The sequence below is a fragment of the Choloepus didactylus genome, chromosome 8 (assembly GCF_015220235.1).
Source record: "Choloepus didactylus isolate mChoDid1 chromosome 8, mChoDid1.pri, whole genome shotgun sequence".
In the NCBI taxonomy this organism is placed as follows: domain Eukaryota; kingdom Metazoa; phylum Chordata; class Mammalia; order Pilosa; family Megalonychidae; genus Choloepus; species Choloepus didactylus.
Genome location: NC_051314.1, coordinates 12216185 through 12238822, shown reverse-complemented (window position 1 = coordinate 12238822; position 22638 = coordinate 12216185). Strand labels below are relative to the sequence as shown.

Below are 22638 nucleotides of genomic sequence, written 5' to 3'. Positions count from 1 at the left end.
TCTCCACGCCCAACCCCGGCCCTAGGGAGCTTCCCGGGAGAGGGCGGGGTGACCTCGGGCAGGCCACGGGTCCTCTCTGACCCTCGGTCTCCTCAGGTTACCCCTCTCCAATGTCGGCGGGCTCCGCGGCGTGCACGGCGGGTGCGGAGGGGGGCAGTTCTCATATCACGAGGACGGAACAGCCGGACTATTCGTAGGTGGGGGAGGGAGGAGGTGGAGCGCCCCATTGGCTCCCCTCCCCCTTCCCCGGCGCTGACGCAGGCGCCCCGCCCCTCGCACCGTGCGTTACGCAACCTCCTCTTTTCCTCAACCTCCAGCGCCTCTGCTGGGGGGGTTGGGGAAGGGGAGGCCAGGGCTCCCCTCCCCTGGCGCGGCCTTACCTGGCTCAGCCTCCCCCACCTTCCCCTTAGTGCCCAAGGGGAAACTGAGGCCCTTCCTCAGCTAGGCACAGCGGGGATCTGCGGAGATGGGGTGACCGCCTTCACTAGGCTTCGTGGGCCCCAGCGGGAGCCCCAGTTAGCCCGGGGCCACGGCGTCCTCCTCCTTACAGTGTAATGATGGTCCCCGTAGGGACGTGTGGAAGGACGCCGGGAACAGCCTTGGTGGGTTCCTTCCCTGGCCTGGACTTAGGGGGTTCCGGAGGTCCGCGCCCGGGGAATCCTTTCCCAGCCCCTGGCCACACCCGGCTATGTCTGGGCGCAGTGTATCCTGCATTCTCCAGTTGGGCAGTGAAGCCCAGTGATGACCTTGGGCATGTGACTTTCCCTCTTGGAGCCTCAGTGTCCCCACCTCTAACATGGGGCTGCTTCCTTTGCGGGTAGGGAGCACCTGTGAAGCCCTTGGCCAGAAACTGAAGTCTCCTGGCCTTGCCCTGTCACCCCCCCACACACCCCCAGGGACTGGCATGGTGCAGGACCAGCTCTGGGCTGATTAGGTGGCCCACCGGGCCAGGCGGCTCCCTGCTGACCTTGTCCTTTGCCCGGGGAATACATGGTCCGGGCCTGCTCTGTGACCTGGTGGGCAGCTGCCCTGCCTGGGGGTTCCCTGCGGGCCCCCATGGTCTCTCTCACTGAGGTAGTCCACCCAACACATATTTAGAAGTCCTGCTGGAAGCCGGCTTTGAGCTGAGGGAGGTATCTGCCCAGATACAGCCGCAGCCTCAGTATCTCCATCTGCAAAGTGGGCTTGATCACACCGCTCTCCTGCTCACCGCTGCTCTCCCCGCTCTGTGCCAGGGCTTTATGCCCACTTCACAGCAGCAGGAGGGGAGCCTTAGGACCCTTTTACAGGTGAGGAAACCAAGAGGTGAAGTAACTCTCCTTGGTAGGGTGACCAGCCGCCCTGGTTTGCCCAGACAGAGGGGTGCTGCTTGACTTGTGACAGTCAGTGCTTGGACTGGGAGTCACCCTACTGCCAGGCCGCACATGCTGCCTGTGTTCAAACCCTGGCAGTCTGGCTCCAGAAGCTGTGCGGCAGCACCGAACTGTACTGTCCCCATAAACGTTGGCCAGAAGAATGAATGAATGAGTGAGTGAATGAATAAATGAATGCATGCATCCCTCTCTCCCTCCCTCCGTCCTCCAGCCCTTCCCAGGCACCCTGGCTCATGTGTATCTGGATCTGGGTTTGGACATTTTTGGGATGTCCTGTGAGAAGCCAGGTCTCCCCAGGAGCCCCTCCCCCCACCCCAGGGTCCACTTTCAGGCTCTTACTTTTCTCCCCTGCGGGAGTTGGGGTTCTCACTCAGGGAACCACTCAGCCCCCTGATATCAGCTGTGTGATTTTAGGCTTGTCACTTCCCTTCTTGGGGCTTTGCTGAGGGGATTTGTGACAATGTAGTAAAACTCTTGGCACCCGGAAGGCCTTCAATCAATAAAGGCTGTTACTGCTGCTTATTAGTGTGGTAATAATGGCAAATTTTACTCCATCAAGGGCTTTCTTTCTGAGGCTCACTATCCCCAAAACTTGCCATGCATTCATGTGCAAGGAAGTAGATGCGTTTTTCAGAGGGATATCTGAATTTCAGAGAGGTTCAGTGACCTGCCCAAGGTCACACAGCCAGTATGGGGCAGGGCCAGCATTTGTGGCTTTCTGCACGCTTTTAGGACTTAGCTCAAGTGATGGTAGTGGGTGGTGGTATGGGGAAACTGAGGGCCTGGGTGGGGAGGAAGTTCTGAGGTCCCACAGGGAATCATGACCTCTGCCCCCCTCCCTGAGAGCTGCCTCCTCCTTGCCATGGGTGGCAGGACAGGTTGTAAGAATAAGCCCCGTGCTCAAGCGGGGCTGCCCCTCCACCCAGTCAGCCGGCTGCCCGTACCTTCTGCCAGCCACTGTTCCCTGTCACCCAGCCAAGCCGCAGAGCAGTCCAGGACATTGTGTCCAGAGAGAGGGCCAGGCGGGCCCCCCCACACCTCCCTGCTGACCTTGCACCCCGCCCCTCTGGGCTTCAGGCCAACCTGGCCTGTCCCTGGCCCTGGCATGAGCAGGAGGCCAGAGCTGCCTTCAAAGAGACCAGGGCAGTGGCTCAGCAACCCCCACCTCCTAGGAGCCCTGCCTCAGAGGGGTGCCCCCTGCTCCAACTTGTGCCCCCACCTCTAGAGGACAGCCCCCAGTTCCCAGGGGATGGGGTCCCTGGGGCACCTTCCAGGCAAAGCCAGCCGGGCTCCTGAGGTGCCTGTCGTCCTGCCCTTGGCAGTTTGGCTCTGCAGGGCCCAAAATGCCAGCCTGCGGAGAGAAGAGGGGATCCATGCAAGGCCACACAGCCCTGAGTGGAGACTCGCGGTGCCGCAGGATGGGGGCTGGGGGGCAGTTTCAGGGGAGGCACACGCAGGAGACAAGAGGAGTCCCTTTCTCTTGGCTCCTTCCTACATTTCAGAGCTCTGCTTAACTACACCCACTCAGAGAAGCCTTCCGTGAGCCCCATCTAGAGGAGGACTCTGCCCGCCCCGTCCACTCTAGCACGTCTCCCAGGTGGCTTTCCCTGAGGATGTACCTCTGCCTGGATTTTCTAGTTCGTTTATCACATTCGTTGTTAATCTCGCCCTCTAGAACGTAGTGAGGACAGAGACTTGGTCTTGTTCCCTGCTGCACCTCCAGTGCCAGGAACAGGGTTGAGCACGTAGGGGGTCCATAAATATTTGTTGAATTAACATTTGAATGTTGGTGGCCCCTTTCAGCCCTTTGGATACCTCTGGGCTTCTTGCTCTTTTTTAATAGCTTTATCGAGGTGTAACTGACATACAGTAAGCTGCATATGAAGAAAGAATTTGGTAAGTTTTGACATATTAAACGCCAGTAATTGTTGTTTATTAATGTGGTAATAGTGGCAAACCTGACTCCACTAAGTGCTTTTCCCATGAGGGTCACTATCCTAAACGCTTTCCACACATTCAAGTCCAAGGAAGTAGTTGCCATTTTTCAGGGGAAAATCTGAATTTCAGAAACGTTAAGTGACCTGTTCAAAGTCACACGGCCAGGAAACGGCAGGGCCAGCATTTTCTGGGTTCTGTACTCTTCTAGAACATAGCTCAGTCAAGACAGTGAATCACTATAATCACCACCGTCAAGAAGATGAGTATATTCATTACCCCCGAAAAAGTTTCCTTGTGCCCCTTCTAATCCCCACCTCCTGTTCTCTTCCCTCCTTGTTTCCTGTCCCCCGGCAAACACTGTCAACTAGTTTGCACTTTCTAGAATTTTCTATAAATGGAATCAAACATTATGGACTCCTTTTCTTTTGGTATGGCTCTCAGCATTATTTGAGATTCATCTGTGTTATGTGTATCAGTTGTTCATTCCTTTTTATTGCTGAGTAGCATTCCATTGTATGGAGTGCCAGAAGTTGTTAACTCTTCACCCATTGAGGGACATCTGTGTTGTTTCCAGATTTTGACTAATACAAATAAAGCTGCTATGAACATTTGTGTACAATAAGTCTTTGTAAGGACATATATTTCCTTTTCTCTTTGATGAACACTTAGGACTAGAATGGCTGGATCACACAGTAGGTGATTCTTTTTAAAAAAAAAATCAGTTTAATTGAGATATATTCACATCCCATACAATCATCCATGGTGTACAATCAACTGTTCATAGTACCATTGTATAGTTGTGCATTATCACACCAATCTATTTTTGAATATTTTCCTTATACCAGAATGAATAAGAATAAAAAATAAAAAAGAACACCCAGATCATCCCTCCCGTCCCACCCCATTCTTCATTTAGTTTTTGTCCCCATCTATCTACTCATCCATCCATACACTGGATAAAGGGAGTGCGATCCACACGGTTTTCACAATCACACTGTCACCCCTTGTAAGCTACATTGTTATACAATTGTCTTCAAGAGTCAAGGCTACTGGGTTGGAGTTTGGTAGTTTCAGGTATTTACTTCTAGCTATTCCAATACATTAAACCTAAAAAGTGTTATCTATATAGTGCATAAGAATGTCCACTAGTGTGACCTCTCGACTCCATTTGAAATCTCTCAGCCACTGGAGCTTTATTTCATTTCACTTCCCCCTTTTGTCAAGAAGATGTTCTCAATCCCATGATGTGGGGTACAGATTCATCCCCAGGAGTCATATCCTGCGTTGCCAAGGAGATTTACACCCCTGGGAGTCAAGTCCCACGTAGGGTGGAGGGCAGTGAGATCACCTGCCAAGGTGGCTTAGTTAGAGAGAGAGGCCACATCTGAGCAACAAAGAGACGCTCGGGGGGAAACTCTTAGGCACAATTATAAGCAGGTTTAGCCTCTCCTTTGCAGTAACAAGCTTCATAGGGGCAAGCCCCAAGGCAGAGGGCTCAGCATGTCAAGCCGTCAGTCCCCAATGTTTGTGAGAACATCGGCAACAATCCAGGTGAGGAAGTCCAACACCTCCGCATCCTCCCCCAGCTCCTCAGGGGGGCTCCAAATATATATTTTTATTCTCCGCCCAAACTACTTTGAGATGTGTTGCTTTTTCACTCTAACTTATACAGACCTGTCATATCTCACTTCCTATTCAAAGTTCCATGTAATTGTGGTGTTTGAACAAACTGACTGTAGAAGTTATAGTGTTTAGAAAATATAGATCCTGCACCAAATAAACATCCTTTCCCTTGGTCTCACATGGAAGTTGAAGTCTTAACACACAATCAGTTTCCACCTTTATCCTTTGACCCGATTTGCCCTAGTCTTAACCAGATCTGCTTCATTCATATCTCTAATTGAAGTCTGGGCTCTTTTTCAGCTTTCATTTTTTTAATGATTCTTTAACTACTTAAGAGGCTTCCAAATTATTTTCCAAGTGGTCGTACTATTTTACATTCTTACCAGCAGTGTATGAAAGTTCTAGTTACTCTTTATCTTCGTTAATACATGCTCTTTTAAATTTTATCCATTCTAGTAAGGTGTGTTCATTGTGGTTTTAATTTGCATTTCCCTAATGACTGATGATGTTGAGCATCTTCTCATTTGCTTCTTTGCCATCTGTATATCTTTTTTCATGAAGTGTCCAAATCTTTTGTCCATTTTTCTACCAGGCTCTTTTCTTATTAAACAGAGATACAAGCCATTTTCAGATATATGGTTTGCAAATATTTTGTCCTATCTGTGGTTTGTCTTTTCATTCTCTTAACAGTGTCCAGGAGAAGTTTTTCACTTTGCTTAGGTCCAATTATCAATTTTTTTCTTTTATGGATTGTGATTTTGAAGTTGTATCTAAGAAGTCTTTGCCTAACTAAAAATCCCCCCATTTTTTTTTTTTTTTTTCTGTTTTCTTTTAGAGGCTTTACAGTTTTAGGTTTTGCATTTCTGCTTTCTGGATGCTTTCGTGGCTTCTGGAAGGAGGCGTCTACACTTGCTGTGCCCCTGGCTTCAGCCCCTCCCTCCTTCGCTCCTGATTCTTGTTCCGCTTTCCCCCTCCTCACTGGTCCCCAGGGCCCCCTCAATGCCGAGCCCAGGTGTCCCCTTACCGGCCCACCCCACCGCAGCCCTTGGCATGGGCGTTACTTCCTCTTTCGTCAAACCCTAGACCGACTAGCACCTACCAACCCTCAGAAAAGCCTTCCTGGGCTGGGCCGGCACCTCCGCTGGGCTTCCTTGTACCGCAGATCTGATAGCGGTGTTAAAGCCATAATTACCTGTGTCTGTTTTCCACCACACCCCTCCATCGCTAGAAACTACCCAAGGGCACAGCCTTGGGCTTCTCTAGCAGGCCTCCACCTGGGCCTGGCACATAGGAGGGGCCCTGGGAAGGCCCGTCATTGAACATGCGAGAGGGTGGCCCCTTGCTCTCAGCCTGGAGCTACAGATGAGACAACCAGGGGTAGGAGCCACCGCTCACATGTCAGACGAAATCCCAACTCTCCACCGCGGCCTCCAGGGCATAGGGGGTGGCCCTGATGACCTCCTGTGCTGATCGCTGCTCACCTCCTGCCCACGACGGACCATGCTCGTCCCTGCCCCTTACCCTTTGAAGTAACTGTTCTCCTGCTGTCCTTTCTGTTACGGATTGGACAAAGGGTCTGCTTGGTCTCTAGCTGCCTTCACTGGTTGCCAATGTCTTAGGGGCACATTTCACTGTCTGGCATTTTGTCGTTTATTTGCTTGCTGCGGTCAACAGAGGGCCAGCTGCTCTGCCCCCTTGTCTCCCCCTTATCTCTCTCCTGTCTGGAACAGTGTCCAGTGCTTAGGGCAGCTCCACGTTGAATGCTGAAGGTGGAAGATTGAAGATGGTGCCTCAGGGCGGGCCACAAGAAGAACCCAGATAGCTGGGCTCCTGGGCCCAGCCTCTTCTACTGCCCGGCTGACCCAGCCCTGTCATGGCCCAGCTGTATTCTGACCAGGCGCTTGGGCCTTGGGGGCTCCAGCCAGGCAGCTGGGTCGGCCTGCCCTTCCCTCCACGGGAAGTGTGCCACAGCCCAGGTTCCTCCCCGGGCCCTCACCCAGCGTTGGGAGCCACCGCGGCAGGAAGAGGTGCTGGCACAGGGAACGCTCCGATGGCCTAGCTGGACATTGTACAAATGGGACAGAGGTCACCGGAGGGAGAGAGGTGTTCAAGGTTACACGGCACATCAGATGGCAGCTGTAAGCATGGGGAACCCACCTCTCCTGCTGGCAATGATATTCCCCAAACTCAAAACCAGAGGCTGGGCTGGTTCATACTTAGACTTCCTGGCTGGCCCTGGCCTGTCCGTAGGCCCTGCCCGGGCAGGACTTGTCCAGAATGGCCAGGCCCCAGGAAAAGGGAGGGGTGGTGGTGGGAGTGTGCACCTCCAGCTCTCCAACCCCTGACTCACTCGGGGGGTGTGACTGTGGGGACCAGACAGCGGCATCCCCTTGGCCCACAGGCACTGACTCAGGCAGGCAGTGACGAAGGGAGCAGGGTTCTCCAGCCGCTGTGACTCACCTCACCCGCCCATCTGCCTCTGGAGGGGGAAACTCCCAGGAGGTTTCAGGACACACATCCAGGGCCTGGTCCCATCCCAAGGCGGGGCCCCCGGAGGGGAGGAGGAATGGGGTCTGGCATCCTTTACAGGACCCCCACCTTGGCACTGGCAGGGTCAGCCTAGTTTCTGCAACAAGAACGGTGTTTCCTTTGCCAGCCTGGCCTGTCCCTGCTGCTGGCAGGGTGGGGTTGCGACCTTTTGCTGATGCAAGGAAGCCTACCAGGGTGGGTTGGCTGGTGGTGTTTGAAGATGGACAATAATGATCGTGATGATGAAAACGAGACTTGTAATTTATTGGGTTGTTTACTCCAGGCCATCCACTGTGCTCAGCATTTTCCACACATTATTTCCTTTAATTTTCACAGGTGGGTGCAATGACTATCCCCATCTCCAAGGGGAGGGAACTGAGGCACCAGAGTGGGTGGAGTGGCTTGCTCAAGGTCACCAGGCTGGGGCCCTGCAAGGGTGGGATGGGCACCTGCATTTTCTAAGGGAGCAGAGTCCAAGCTCTTTCCTGAGGAACCTCCTGACAGGGTTCCCCTGGGGACGGTTCTTGGCCTTGCATTTCTCCTTCTTGGCTGCCTCGTGCTCTTTCTTCACCTCCTCCAGGAAGCCTTCTCTGATCTCTGGGCTCTCGGGTCCCCCTGTGCATACCTGTCCTGTAACTGCTTTGTAACTATGTTCCCAGGGCGGAGAGTGGGAGGCTCATGGAGGGTTTGCCAAACGAGTAAATGAGCCTTTTTTTTTTTTTAGGAGGGACTCCCTGAGTTTTTCAGAATGTTCTTTCTTCTTCTGCTGTAGGGTGGGGGCCTCAGGCAACTCTTTACCCCTCCACATTTTCAGATCAGGTGAGCATTTGGTGAGTAAGTGGAGGCATGGATGTATGAATGAACCATTTCTGTGCCTATGCCGTGGAGAATTTGGGGGTTTGTTCAAATCTGTTGTCTCAATTTCTTCAGCCAGAGGGACTGGCAGGGAAAATAGTCTCAGCACCTCAGCTGGCAGCTGCTTCCAGACTCTTCTACCCCGAGTGCATGGACAGGCAGTGGGCACTTGGTGTGTCGCGATCTGGACTCAGTTTATCCGTGTTAACACACATCAACGAGGGTGCCAGGGCTTCTCTCTCCTCTACCCTGGGTGGGCAGCACATGCAGCTGGGCTCCCTGGCAGGACAGAGGTGAGACCCTTGCCAGTGGCCTGGTGGTCCTAGCCCAGGGGCCTCCTCCCTCTGCCAGGCAGGCTCTGTGGTGGGGAAGTGGTCCTCGGATGGGGCTGGACACCAGGTCTCCTGGGAACCTGACCAGAGGTTGCGCCATTTGGCCGAGAGCTTCTAGGTCCAGTTCATGTGCTGGGGTGGGGAGGGACCGGTGTCAGCCTCTGGGGAGAGAGAATGAGAACGCCCACCCTGCTGATGTCCCAGGAGAGCAGCTGCTTGCCCCTGCCCCAGCCTGGAGGAGGCACAAGGCAGGCAGCAAGGGGGGCACTTTCCTCATTCCCCCTCCCACTGGTCCACATCAATTCTCAGGGTTGTGTTTAGCATGTGTGCCAGGGTGTCAGATCTGCGAAGATAGCACCTGGTACTGATTTGTTTGTCCTCACTGGACAAAGGCCTGGCGCTGTGCTCCATGTTATTTGAATGACTAAATGAAGACCTCCAGCATACGGGTCAAAACCTCAGCTTCATCACTTAACTAGTTTTTTGAATCTGGGCAGCTAGTGTACCCTGGAGCCCATTTCTTAACTGTAACACAGGCATAATGCCTGCACCATCAGGTTGCTGTGTGGGTAAAGTAAGACTCAACAAGCCCTGGCTGCCTTCTTCCTCCCAGGGTCCTGCCGGGCTCCGATGTAAAGCACCGGCAGAGAAGGTGCTGGGTGGGTGTTGGTTCCCTTCTAGATGGGCAGCACCAACAGGAGCTTGCTCTCAGGAAGGGGAAAACGAGAAGAGCCCGGGGCTCTGGGAGAGGGAGGAGGTGGCCAGCTCTGGAGGAATCGGCGGGCGGCGCAGGCGGCGTCCTCCAGCTCATCCACGAGGCAGCTCCAGGCTGTGCAGCCTGAGGAAAGGGCTGGGAATCTGGCACCAGGTTTGGACAGACGCGGGCTTCGGTGAGCTCTTCGCAGCCTCGCGTGCCCCAGGGTCTGGTGGTTTGGGGTGGGCAAGTCCTGGATCCAGAGCAGGCTGGGGGCTGGGCCCTCCCCCCTCTTCCAGGAACAGGTGCTTCCTAAGTCACAGATGCCCTGTTCTCAGGGTCCTGCTTCCTGCCCCAGTGTCGTGGAACTCGTGTTCGTGTGGACAGTGGGCACAGCAGCGAGCCATGCGCCAATGGGAGGTGGGCACAGGGGGCAGCGTGGTGACTGAGCTTGACTCGGGGGTGGCCACGGGGATGACCCGTGCTTCCCAGGGCCCCCACTTCACTCTCCACCACAGAAGTGGCCCCAGGAACAAAACAAGCCAGGACCAAGCAGGAGATTATTATGTATCATGCTTTTAATACAAACTTAAAAAAATCTGGAACAATATAAACTGTACAGATTTGATCAATCTTTTTGTTTTGTTTTTAAACTAAATCTCTAAACACACCAATGTCCCATTCCAAAATATTGCACAACATTCTGAATACAAAACGCCTGATTGCATTCCTCCTTCACTAAAGAAAAAAATCCACTACCCTGCTCCCCCAAACTCTTCTCCACAGTTGCCTCAATGCCCCCCTTCCCATCCCTAGGGATAAAACTAGAGAATCTATAGTGCACTGCATTGAGAAAAATACGTCATTCTGGACTAAAAATTTATGCTCCTTGCAAGACAATCCACCTTTTGATTTGTTCCTGGGAAAGAGGGTATATAGAGAGAGGGTGGGGAAAGGGGAAAAAAAATTTTAATTCTCTTCTTTTTTTAATTTTAAAGTTTGTTTTTCCTGAAAAAATATCTTGTTTCTCTTTTTAAGAAAAAATCTTGAAAAGAAAAAAATTACGTTTTTTACGTTAGAAATATACATATATTATATATACCTCTTACATTTTACAAATGTAGCAAATTATTCAATACAAACGGACACCAAAAAATGTAAAAAATAAAAAAAAAAATTTCCTACGAAACCAGGTAAATTAGTGCAGGTTTTTCTTTTTGTTTTCTTAGAAAAAATAAAATTGAAGCAAAAATGCCTAGATTTGAGACAAGACACACTGACCTGGGCCTAAGACCCCGGTGCTGGAGTCAGGTTCCTGAACACGTTTTTCTTCGTATTTCAAAAGACACTAAGGGGTCGGTCTCCTCTCCCTGTCTGTGGGAGACAAACAGGCCCGGGGGTGGGTGGGTGTGAGTGTGGGAGGGGGTCTGGACGGGAGATAAGGCAGCATCCAGCCTTTCCTGGGAGCAGCTGCCTGCCTGGGTCTGTCACCTGGGTGGGAGCTGAGGATGAAGGACAGGTGGCCCAGGCAGGGCTGGCCTCCAAGCAGTCAAGGGGGGCAGATGGGGCTGGTCCGAGCGGCCAGGGCAGTGCCTGGCTGAGGGAGGTAGAGCTGATGCCAGTCGCAGGGAGGGGAGACTAGCATTGTCCGTCGGGGCCACACCCCCCGCCACAGCATTGCTCACCTGGAGTCGCCGGGGCAAGAGGGTGGGGTGGGTGAGGTGCCAGGGGCTCTAGTGCTTCCTGGTGAGGGGGGCCTGAGGCCAGGTGACCCACCTACCAAAGTATCATGGCACGGAAGCTGGCCCACGAGGATTGGAGAAAACTGTCTTTTGCAGAGAAGGGCAGGAGTGCTCTTCCAGAAACCTCCATAATCCCAGCATACCCTCGGGACGGCCCTGGGCCTGGCCAGCCTGGCCTGGCCGGAGACCGCTTCCCACAGCATCAAGGCCTAGTGGGGTTGGGTCAGGGCAGTGAGAGGGGATGGCCAGAGGTACCAAGAAATTCTCAAATAGGCAGGGGCATCCCGTACTAAAACAGAACACTTATAACTCAAACACCAAAAGTCTCAGCTCAAGGCTCACAGCTCACTCCAGGCACCAACCGAAGGCCACCACCCTGCCTCCCGGCCCCCAGGGTGCTGCAATGAGCAGCTCCCAGTGGGGGCTAAGGTCCTACAACAGGAGGGTCAAAGGCCAGGGCCTTCTCTTAGGCATCAGTGGCTTGGGTATTTCCTCAGCCACTTAGGACTTTTTCTTTTTGGTCAAAAACAAAAGTGTGGATGCCTCTGCAGTCTGGAAACCAGTTCCTTCTGCTGTGCTTTCCCCTGGGAGTGTCTTAGGCTCAGCCGCAGTCTCACCCCACTGTCTGTACCACCACACAAAAGGACCCACAGCCCACCACAGGCCCATTCCCCAACTTCACACGTAAGTACTTGCCATAACCCATGGTCACCCCAGAGGGGTGGTTTTCCCCAATGTGGAATCCTTTAAAACAGGATGGCAAACCACGTACACATGCAAACCCCCCCGCCCCCCCCACAGCTTTGGGTCCAGGGAAGGGACCTTGGGGAACCGTCCCCCGTACCCCGCCCCCCAGCTGGGTCTGGCTCTCTCCAGGCCCTGAGGGACAGTTTGGACCAGGTGGGGGTGGACAGGTGGGGTCACAGGGCAGAGATGAAAGGATTTATCTAGAGGAAGTGCTCACCTCCCTGCATTGACGGGCATCAGCTCCAGGGGATGAGCGAGGCCCAAGCCTGAGTGGAGAGGGCCTGGGGGACAGGGCTGGAGAAGGCCTCCTGAGGTTGGATGGCTATGAGTGAGAGGGTGGGTGGGTGACGGAGGCAGTGACTCAGGGCCAGACTCCCCCTCCTCCAAGGGGACCAGGCCCCGGCTGCAGCTCCTAGTTCCCTGTGAGCTGGGACACACCAGTCCGAAACCAGCCGTGTGGAGGAGGGAAGGGAGGAAGGAGCAGGGAGCAGCAATTCACAGCTGGACCATTCTTAGCACAGGAAGCCACTAATTAAAGATGTTATATAGAAAACTACATGTAAAAAAAAAAAAAAAAGAAATATAAAACCCAAACCAACCAAATAAATCAGAGGCCAGCAGGAAAGCAGAAGGGGGTTGAGTTGAACACGAGTGTGTGCTTCGGAAGCCCCCTCCCACTCCATGCCTGAGCTGGATCTTTTTTCTAGAAGTGATAGTGAGAAGATTGGAAACGTTTTTTGTGTATTTCTCTTTTCCTCTTTTTTTTTGGCCTTTCTTTTCCTTTCTTTTTTCTGTGGTCTTGGGTGCTCCTGGCCCTGTGGGCTGGGGTGGTCAGTTGGCCAGCACAACGGGCTGGAACGGCTGGCTGGGATACTGCATGGCGTTCAGGTTGTAGCTGAGGCCTTCCACGAAGGGCGTCTTCTCCAGGAAGAGGCCGTTGGCGCCACCTCCAAATACCTGGGCCATGTCGAAGCTGCTGCTGTTGCAGGTGCCTGCCCCACTACCCCCAAAGGGGGCTGGGGTGCCACTGCCCTGGCCATCAGCCCCATCAAAGAAGAGGCTGGGCGAGCCACCACCACCGTTGTACACGAACTCCTTGGCATTGGGCGAGAGCTGGGATTGAGGCGCTGGGTTGGGCGCAATGAAGTTCAGAGAATGCATAGACAAAGAGAGGCTCTTGTGCTTCAGCAGACTGTTGGTGGGGGAGCGGGCCAGGCGAGGCTGCTGTGGTGGTGGCTGTGGGCCACTCCCCCCTCCGTTGGCCACACACCCCCCATTCGCAGCCCCCCCACCCTTCTTCATCTTGGTGGAGCCAAACTTGGTGGCAGCAAAGGAGGCGGTGGTAAAGGTGATGGGCTGGGCAGAGCGGGGGATGAAGGTGGGGCTGGGTGACTGGCCAAAGGATGGTGATGGGGAGTTGGACAGGGAGCTGTCCTGGCTGCCAATGGGCACAAACACCTGGGCGTCAGGGTTGAAGCTGCTCTTGATCTCCTTGTCCAGCTCTGGGGCGCCGCAGCTCTCGCTGTCATCCAGATACAGAACCTTGACAGCTCCCTTCTCACCAATCTGGTAAGATACCTCAAAAGGGTCAATCCAGACGCTCAGTTCCTCAGGCACGTTGGCCCGCACGTCTTCCACTGCCAGGCCACTCCGCTTGGCAGCCAGCTCCACCACAGGGTCCACTGTCTCTCCAATGTGGACACAGCGGAAGCCAGAGCCCTTCAGTGGCTTGTCCGGGTACCAGTGGCCTTCATATTTCTTTTTCAAGAGCCGCTCTAGCTCCTCCCCAAACAGGTCTGCCCGGCGCCGTGGCAGCTTATTATACAAATAGGAGATGATGAAGTTCAGGGCCACTTTGATCTCCAGCTGCATCGTCCTCTCCTAGGCAGAGAATAGCACAGGACACGTGCACAGGCCAAGGACAGTAGCAGGAGATGTCAGGTGGGCAGTCTTGGGCTCCAGAAAGTTCTGGGAAATGAGAAAAGAGAAGGGCACCATGACGAGATGGGCAGAAAGCTGGGGGTAAATGGAAATGATCCACTGCAAAGGATAGACGAGCACCAACTCCGGATCACGTAGACCAGGGTCCCATTTTTTGCTTCACCAATGGCTAGCTTAATTGCGTGACTCTGGGCAAGTCATTTTTTCCCTCATCTGTAAAAATCAGACAATCATGAAGCTTAAGGTAGTTCAAGGATGTGAAATGCCTCACACTGTGCCTGGCACTTGTAAAGTTAGCCATTATTTTTAAATAATTCTAAAGAAATATGGATGCTATGGTTGCTACCATTTTGAAAATTCAAGACACTGTAAATGACATACACACATACATACATACAAAAGAATCCATAGTGCAGCTGACTGTCTCTGCAAAGTCTGGTGAAGTTGTGCCCCCAAACTGTCACAGGACAAGATATAAATTTAAAATCTTTAGTTTTCCTCCTTAAGCGGAAAGGAATACAGATCAGTGAACTAGAAGTAGCACTGTCAAATCTTCATTGTGAGACCCGACTTGAGTCCCATCCAATTTATTACCCTAGGTTCCACGGGTGTGTATGCTCTCTTGCTCAGTCTAGGTTTGCATAACTTATTTAACAGGAATGGAGACAAGAGCATGACCCCCAAGAAAAAGTTAAGACCTGTCACAACCAGACACATGGGCCAATAAGCGAACTGGGACTGCCAGGGCCCCCCCCCCGAGGAACACAGGAAAGGAGAGGAAAGCAGTATTGTGTAGGCCAAGAAAGTGCTAGCAGCAGCACTGGTGTGGCCTGAGGGAGTTTCTGTAGTCTCTACTAAAATGGAGGAGATGAGGTTGGCAGAGCAAAGAAATTTTCCATTACCCTGCAGCCTCCAGCTGGGGACCCATAATCACTCAGGCTCTCAGGGACTGTCTGACCACCTGTCCTCGGCACTGGATCAGATTTATCAAGTGTTTGGAGATCCCTGGGGAGGAGGCAGCCCAAAATCAACACTCAGATTGTTATTTTGGGATTCTCTCGTAGCCAGATCCCACTGAGGTCAAATAGGCTTATTCTCTAGCCCTGGGCCAATCTCATGTCTCAGGAAGACGATCTGCAAGGTCCTGAGAGCCAGGGATCCTCATCTCCTCGCTTTCTCCAAAAGGGCAGCACCCAAACTCATGCTATGGGAGAAATGAACTGAAATAGGGCCATCTCCAAGCTGAGGTAGGGCTAGAGCATGTCTCTGGCCAGATCTCTGGACAAGGCTGTGCTGCTGAGCTCATCAGAGAGACAAGTATGATCCGTGGTCACAGACATTTTCTGTTACTTCTTCTGTCCTGTGAAAAGACTCAGGGCTGGATTTTGATTAAAATCCCTTCTGGATGCAGCATGTGCTATCTCTAGGTCCCTGGATCTTGAGTTTTTGGAACGCCAGCCCCAGCTCATTTCCCTACAATTCCCAGGCCTGGGGCCATGGCCCCCAGGAGCAATTTTAGGCTTGAATCCTCAGCAAAAGATCCCTGGGAGGAGAAGATGCACTCATCAATCTGGAAAAGTAAATCTACAGGAGCATACCACAGTGGCTAGATCTAGGCCAATCCTCATATCAGCTATGAGCAGAGAGGGTCACATGGGTGGTCTGCAGAAGTATCGCAACTTTGCTCACCTCCAGCCCCCCAGCCCCCCAGCCCCCCATGGGAATGCTCAGGATTCAGGAAACCTGGTCTCCCCTTATCTCAGCTTCTATCACAGATTTAATTTCCAAGTCTTCCAATGTCGACTCTCACCATAGATCATTTCCAGGGTCCTTCTAATTTTAAAGAGAATAATAATGGTAGGAAGAATGAGGGGGCTTTTTGTTTATGAAGACTGGGTTCATCACCAGATCAAAGATAGTCATCAAGACTGCAAGTCTCCACAAGAATGGAGGTCTGAGATGGCCACAGCTGTCCAACATGGAGAATAAAAAGTTATGAAGAACAGGTCCCAAGAAAGGGGCTGGAGTTAAAAAAGAGCTGTTGCTAGGTAAGAGAAACTCAAGCTCACAGGTGACACTTCTCTCAAGGTACCACATGGCCTCCTGAAATCCCACTCAGACCAAAAAACTTCTTTGCCTTCCTAGGCCTCCTCAAACTTTGCCACATGACTGCTTTCCAAGTTAACCTCCCCTGAACAGTTCAGTCCTTAAAATGGGAGCCCTTTAAACGCAGGCCAAAGTCACTGGGAAATAAGCCTCCCACCCCAAAACACAATAGAGCCACTGTCGTCAGCCCTGCCCAGCTACCCATTTTCTGCAGCATAAGCAACTAAAGCTGCACACCAGTTCATACCTCAGTGATGCTGCTGCACAAATAAGGAAGTATATCCACCTTTGCCTCTTTAATTGGAGAACAAGCCAGGCCAGATGGCTGTGGGGTGGAACCTTACAAAAATGCCGGACAACCAGAATGAGATTTTCTGCTCTATCAGCTCAGGCTCTAATTTTGACTTCAAGAAGCTTATGGAACAGAGGATTAAATCACTGGCCCTGTCTTGTCGTTAGCTAAAGATAGGAATGACCATTCAGATGACTTTGCTCATTTTTTAAAAGTCCATGGACAAATTCTAGCAAAAAATACTCATGGAAATGTGGTAAATTAGAAAGCTTAGAAATAACTACCCTTTAATAAAAGGAAGTAGATTCTATTTAAGCAGGCCAGAGAGGCCCTCTAAGATCTTTTCCAATTCTGACTTAAGCGCAAGGGGCCAGAAAGACAGCAAGGAGGAGAGAGGGCTGTGTTTAACAACAGCAAAGTCTACTTTTTACCAGTACATTAAAAAGCTGCAAATGTGAGACAGTAAATTCTGTCCATTTCATTAAAAATCTTATCCTTCTTCATTTGTTTACTTCCAGCAACTAAAATATAAACAAGAGTATAGAGTAGATTCCTTGTGGATTTATTTAAAGAATAAACGCTTAGGAAAGTAGATGAGGGAAGAAAGGTGGGATAAAGCTGGAAGAAGGCCTCACTCCGCCACATGGTATACAGATTCCAGAGAGAACTTCTGACAAAACGTGAAGGTTTTTAAGAAAAACGTTGTGTTTTAAAGGGGGAAAGCAGGATAACAGTGAGGGAATCCATCGGGCACGAAACCAGGAGTACCTATAAAAATATTTAGGCATCTCAAATCCTTAACACCCCAGTCGGCTCCTACAATTACGCACTACCGGATTCAGACAAGTGCAGAGGAGGGGTGGGGGCGGGTGTCCTCAATTTTAACAAGGCCAGTAGGCGTTACAAACCCGGAGCACCGGAGTGTCTCCCAAACTACCGGAGGGCCGAGCCAGGACCAAGCTAACGCGACAGGGGCAAAGGGAAGAAGCCCCGACTCCACCCCGCGGGTCCGGAGGCGGCGGCCCAGACCGGTGAGTGTAGGTGGAACCGCTTCCAGGGCCCAGAGTGTCACATCATCTCCCCCAAATATAGACAGCACAAGCTCAATCTGACTACAAGGACCCCTCCTAAGAAGACCCTTTCTGAGCAACTACGGGTTCCTCAGAAGCTAGGAAGACTCCATCGAGGGCACAGCCTAGAGAAGCCCGGCGGAAAAGACGCGCTCTGCACGCTGGGAACTGTAGTCCTCAGAAATCTCACGCTCAGGTTGGAGCGAGTGACCTACTTTCTCCGCACACTGCACTTCCCTGCATGCTTTGCGAAGGCTCAGCTGGCTTAAGTACGCATGCCCAACAAGGGGAGCCGGCCGAAGGTCGGAGAACCGGGGAAAAGTTTCCGACGCACATGCGCCCTGTGGAGGACTGGCGTCCGACCCCCACCGCCCAGAGCCTAATACATTTTATATAAATTCTACCCATAAGGCCTATTCCCCACATTGTATCACCCCACCACATCCTTGTCTCGGCTTCACGAAAGGCTGAGCTATTTTTCCCTTTCCTTTCCCTGCCTCCCACGACTTGAATTAGGGATCTGCTGCTAATGTTTTTTGTTTTTTTTTTCCTCAGCTGAAGAGGGTGGGCTGGGATAGATCAAGTCACCCCCCCCCCCAACTCCCCACCCCCGCTTAATCTGAATTCCTTGGGCTGGGCTGTCTCTGTCTGGGGTTGCTGTAGGGACGGTGGATTCAAAGAGAAACGAGCCTTTTCATTTAATGCCCAGCGGGCTCGGCTCCAGCATCCCCACGGCCAGGAAGGGCAGGAAAGAAACCAGTTATCCCGCCCTCTCGGCCAAAGAAACTCCCAGTTAAACCGCGGAGAACCGCCGGGCCGATAATCAGGCGGCTGGACGCCAGCAGGACCCAAGCCTCGCCCCACTTCTCATCTAAGTCCGAGTAACCAGACCCGGGCCAAAGAAATGGGAAAAGGTTCCCGGGCAGGGTTTTCCTCTGCCAAGAAGGAAAAACCGTACATTTGACATCTGCACGTCCTCTAACACTTAAAATTCTGCTTATGAGTCTCCTCCCACTGCAAAGCCTCCTCTGTGACCAGACTTAACCAGATCCTGGGCAAATCTCCCTTACAGGGTGCTAAGTCTTCCTAATCCCTCCTCCCACACAAGCTTCTTTTCGAGGAGGTTGGAGGGCGGCCCAAGGAAGCAAACGGGGTGTTTTTCTGCTAGGAAATCACAGAGATGAGGGACGCACTCCCAGGGTGGGAAGACGAAAAAGAGCAGGTTCCCGAGACCCAGTCCGCTGGTCCCCAAGTTGAGACCTGCTGTGTGGGTTCTGCCCCTCCTCTCGGTTCCCTCCTTACCCTCCCTTTCTGGTGAAGGGCACAGTCCACCCTGCGGACGGGAGGGGAAGGAGGTTAGGAGGCGAGCTGCTTCTTCCTGGCCATCTCGCCAAAAGCTGCTAGAACTCAAGCACTGATTTTGCTCTAGGGGTACCCCCCCGGGCGTGCCCTCCCCCCGCTTTCTCTTAAAACAGTGAAGAGAATAAAGAGCTCAAGCTAAAATGGTGAATCCCGGCCCAGCAGCTAGAGAATGGTCACCACTGACAGGCTGTCCAACCTCCAGTCCTCAATTTCCACACGGCCAGAAATAAGCCCTATTAATAACTGCGACCCCCCCCCCTCCGTCCCCTGCACACGGGAAACGAGGCAGAAAAACAAGGCCTGGATCCCCTTTCCGTGCTCGGTTTTATTTAGTGATGGTGGAGGTTATGTTTCTTCGGGGAACAAGGAAGATCTAGCGAGTCTCTGGGGTACGCAGAAGTGGCGGAGTAAACTGGGTGAAGACGGGGAGAGGAAGAAATGCACCCCACCCAGGAGGGGGCCGCACTTGGGCTTGGAAGTGGGAGAGAAGGAGGCTCTGGGGAACCCCAGGATCAGAGGAGAGGAAGAACACAGGGAAAGGGGGTTCTAGGGAGAAGGTGCAAAGGGAGAGGACAAAGTCGGCCAGGAGGGCGGGTGGGGGTGGGGGTGAGGGTCCGACAGCAACGTGGAGCGTCCAGCCAAGACGAGAGCTGGAGTGGGTGGGGGGAGGCGGTCGGACCGGTTGGGTTTCAGGGTGGGGCCCCCCGCCCCCCTCGCCCCCCACTCACTCACTCGGGTCTCCGCAGCTGCGGGGTGGTCGGCAGGTCGCGGGGCGGCTTCTCCCTCCAGGGTGGTCCTGGGCACGGGGCAGGGGTCGCTCTTCCTTCCCGAGCGCCGCGGGCCGGGGCCTATGTGTCCTTGTCTTCGTTCAGGGTTCGGGGGCGGATGAGGGGGTTATGGGCTATGACTCTCAATAATAATTCTTTCAGCTTTTTGGAGGTCGGGCTCGGCGGCGGAGGGGAGACAGAGGGCGGGCGGGCCGGCCGGCGGCGACGGCGCGGGGATGGCGGACCGGAGGATGGCTCGTGTCGCGGGGCGGAGGACGGTCCGGCTGTGGCCGGCGGGCGGTCCTGTCCTGTCCTTCTGGCAGCGCGTCGCCCGAGCCACTGGCTTCTCTTCCCTGACAAACCGCACCTTCCCGCGCCCCGGCCCGAAGTGAGCAAAGTCAATGAAAAGTTTCACCCTTAGCAACCCTGCGCACGGATCCGGCTTCCCCACCCCTGCGTGATGCGTCCCTCCGCCCTGCAGGGGCGGGGCTGGGCGCTTGGCCGGGACTACTTCTCAGGCGGCTCCGGTCCGGCGTGCTACGCGGCTGGTGGCGGGTGAGGCCCGTAGCCGGCCTGCTTCTTCTGGGCCCTTCGGTAGTCAGTGCCTTCCCTTTCATCATCCATCAGCTCTCAGCTCGCACGCCACCTCAGCAAGGCTACCTGCGGCCACCCTATGTACCGCTGGCCGCCCTTACCTCCCCATCACATCACAGCCGTATTTCTTCATGTCCCATGTCACCCTCTGAAATGACCGTGCTCATTGTATCATGTGGGGCCCCGGCTAGGGAGTGAGCTCCGTGAGGTCAGGGACCTGAGCTACTCACCGCTTTATGCCCCGTGCCTCGCACAGTCCGGGCACGCAGTGCGCGAACTTAAAGTGTTGTACAATGAATGAATGAAGGAATGCTCCAAAGAGGGGAATTACATTCCTGACCCCTCCGGGAACCTTCCCCGCGGAGCTTTCGCCCTGCCTCTGCCCCGGCGGCGACGGTTCGCATGTTTACCCGAACCTTTTCCCGCCCTCCCAGGCCACCTGGGCATGCTCCTCAGCTCTGGGGCGTCCAGCCGTCCCCGCTGCTCTCCCGCAGCCTTTACGGCATTTTCGCGGGCGGGGGAGTTGAGCGGACCATGCGCGCACAGGAAGCGTTTCATGTGTTTCGGACCGAGACTCGGGTTAGCGAGAGTCTCCCGAGCGCCTCGTGCCTCGCCGGGGGATGCGTAACGTTGACGAGAAGGCGAGAGGGAGTCTGGAGCCCAGGATGCTGGGCGGGAGTTCCGGGAGGCAAGCGGGAGGCGGCGGCGGCGAAGAGGCCGGACAGCCAGGAAGAGCGCCACAGCTAATCTTCCCCAGGCGGCCTCTGGCGCCCCATTACCTCGCGGCGGGAAAGGGCTAGCCCCTGCCCCACGCAGGCGCGCGAACGCGTCCCACAGCCCGCCCCCGGCGGGGTTCGCGGTTTCGGGCTGGCGACCCCCCTACGGAGCACCAGAGAGCCACGTCTCTGTTGGTGACAGCCTCCGACGGCGTGGGGTGGGCGCCTGCTTGGTGCTAGGGGCGCCTAGCTCGCGCACCCCGAGGCCCCTCGGGCGGCGGGGCGAGGCTCTCCTAACCCGGGACGGGCTGTGGGACGCGTTCGCGTTGCTCCGACTCCCTCCTCGGGCTCCGGCCACACCGGCCATCGGGCCTCTTTGTGACTGCTGGGACGCGGAGCTGGGGGTAGGTAGGGCTGTGGCCGGGTGAGGTCACAGGCAGCCCGGACTGCCAGATGGACAGGCTGAGGCTTCAGGCCCACGCCGCGGGCTCGCGCGAGTTTGTGCCTGAAGCCAACAGAATCTCCCTTGGATCGCCCAGTCCCGTCTTTGTCCACTCCGACTTTTACTCTCCTTCCAGCCGGTTCTGACCCAACGGCAGCCGCCAAGACCACGTAAAGCGGCAAGATCCGCAAGTTTCCGGCTACAAACAATTTGGACTTTTTCTTTGATCACTTTTTTTTTTTTTTTTTTTGCAAAGGCACAGAGCAACGGTAGCGTGGGGCTTCAAGCGCTTTTTTTTTTTTTTGCAAAGGCACAGAGCAACGGTAGCGTGGGGCTTCAAGCGCTTTCCTTGCAGCAGCAGAGAAACGCCGGGCTGGAGAGCAGACTCCACAGGGACAGAGATGTTGGAGGAAGCCTGAGCCCAAGAGCCCCCAGCCCCCACGCTCGGAAAGCTTCAACCCCAGGGGCACCTCCAGGGACTACTTGCCTTGTGCGTCAGCCAGTGGACGAGCGTCACATACACACCCCCTCCACCTTGCTCCGCTCCACCCCTCTCCCCCCTCCTCCCTTCCTCTTTCCTCCGCTCCTCTCTCCGCACCCCTTCTCTCCTCTAGCTTGTTCCACCCGGGTTGTGCCACCCAACAAACCCACAGCATTCAGAGCTCGGAAGAGCTAAAAATACAGCCAACGTGTTAGCAACAGCCCTCCCATTGGCCTGGGAACGGGAGAGGCGGTCTCTGATTGGATTTTGGATCCAACCGCTGGAACAAGGAGGGGGGCCGGGCGAGAGAGCCGAGGACCCGCGGCCCTAGGGACTGTGCGTCTGCGCAGTCGGGCCTAGCCAGGCGTGCTGGTATTTGTAGTCCTGGATTGGAGACAGCCGTGGAAATAGGTGGGTTTGCATCCCAGCTCTGCCACCTACTGTGTGGTCTTGATTTTATGACACTTAAACAAATAGCTACACCGCCAAGCCTCAGTTTTCTCCTGTATAAAATGGAGATCGGGTAAGGGTTAAATATGATACTGTATGTAAACCTTGGCTCAAATGATAGCTATTCTCAAATTAAAGGTAACCGTTTTAGCCAAATCACGTCCTACTTAGCCTGTGGTCAATTTGGTGCGCATTCCCCAGTGGAAACTTTCCAAGACGGAACAATGGGAAAGGTGAGGGTGAGATGAAAACCAGTTCTCCTAGGGTATCTCGGGGAGGGCTTATGGCGTCCATATGAACAGATAAAGAGTAGACGTCTTCTACCATTTAGAGTAGGCTGAGGGAGGGCGGGCTGAATCCTTAGGAGAAAAAGAGTTTCTGCATATGGTGCTTTATTCGAACCTCCCCTGCAGGGCTGGAAATACACCAGCCGGGAGCAGCACCACTAAAACAAAACGGAGAAATCCAGCCTCCTTGGCAAACTGGAGCTCTGGATAATGGGTTAGCATATAAATGGGAAGATAAAATAGAGAGAAAAAAGGGTAATCACCCTTCTTAAGTGCTGATGTCTCCATTTATCATGC

At 53.8% G+C, this 22638-nt stretch overlaps 1 protein-coding gene across 2 annotated transcripts; it reads right to left on the bottom strand.

Annotated features, from left to right (window-relative positions):
• Nucleotides 1-9904: 9904 nt before the first annotated feature.
• On the bottom strand, nucleotides 9905-21590 carry TOB2 (transducer of ERBB2, 2). 2 transcript variants are annotated; one of them, XM_037846560.1, is made up of 2 exons: nucleotides 19333-21590; nucleotides 9905-13801 (listed from the first exon to the last, which is right to left on the bottom strand). In XM_037846560.1, the coding sequence occupies exon 2, from the start codon at nucleotides 13703-13705 to the stop codon at nucleotides 12665-12667; it is 1041 nt and encodes a 346-aa protein (XP_037702488.1). In that variant the 5' UTR covers nucleotides 13706-13801; nucleotides 19333-21590; the 3' UTR covers nucleotides 9905-12664. The 2 variants fall into 2 exon arrangements, with proteins under 2 accessions (XP_037702488.1, XP_037702487.1); XM_037846559.1 differs by having other exon boundaries at nucleotides 19337-21589.
• Between the last annotated feature and the right edge of the window lie 1048 nt (nucleotides 21591-22638).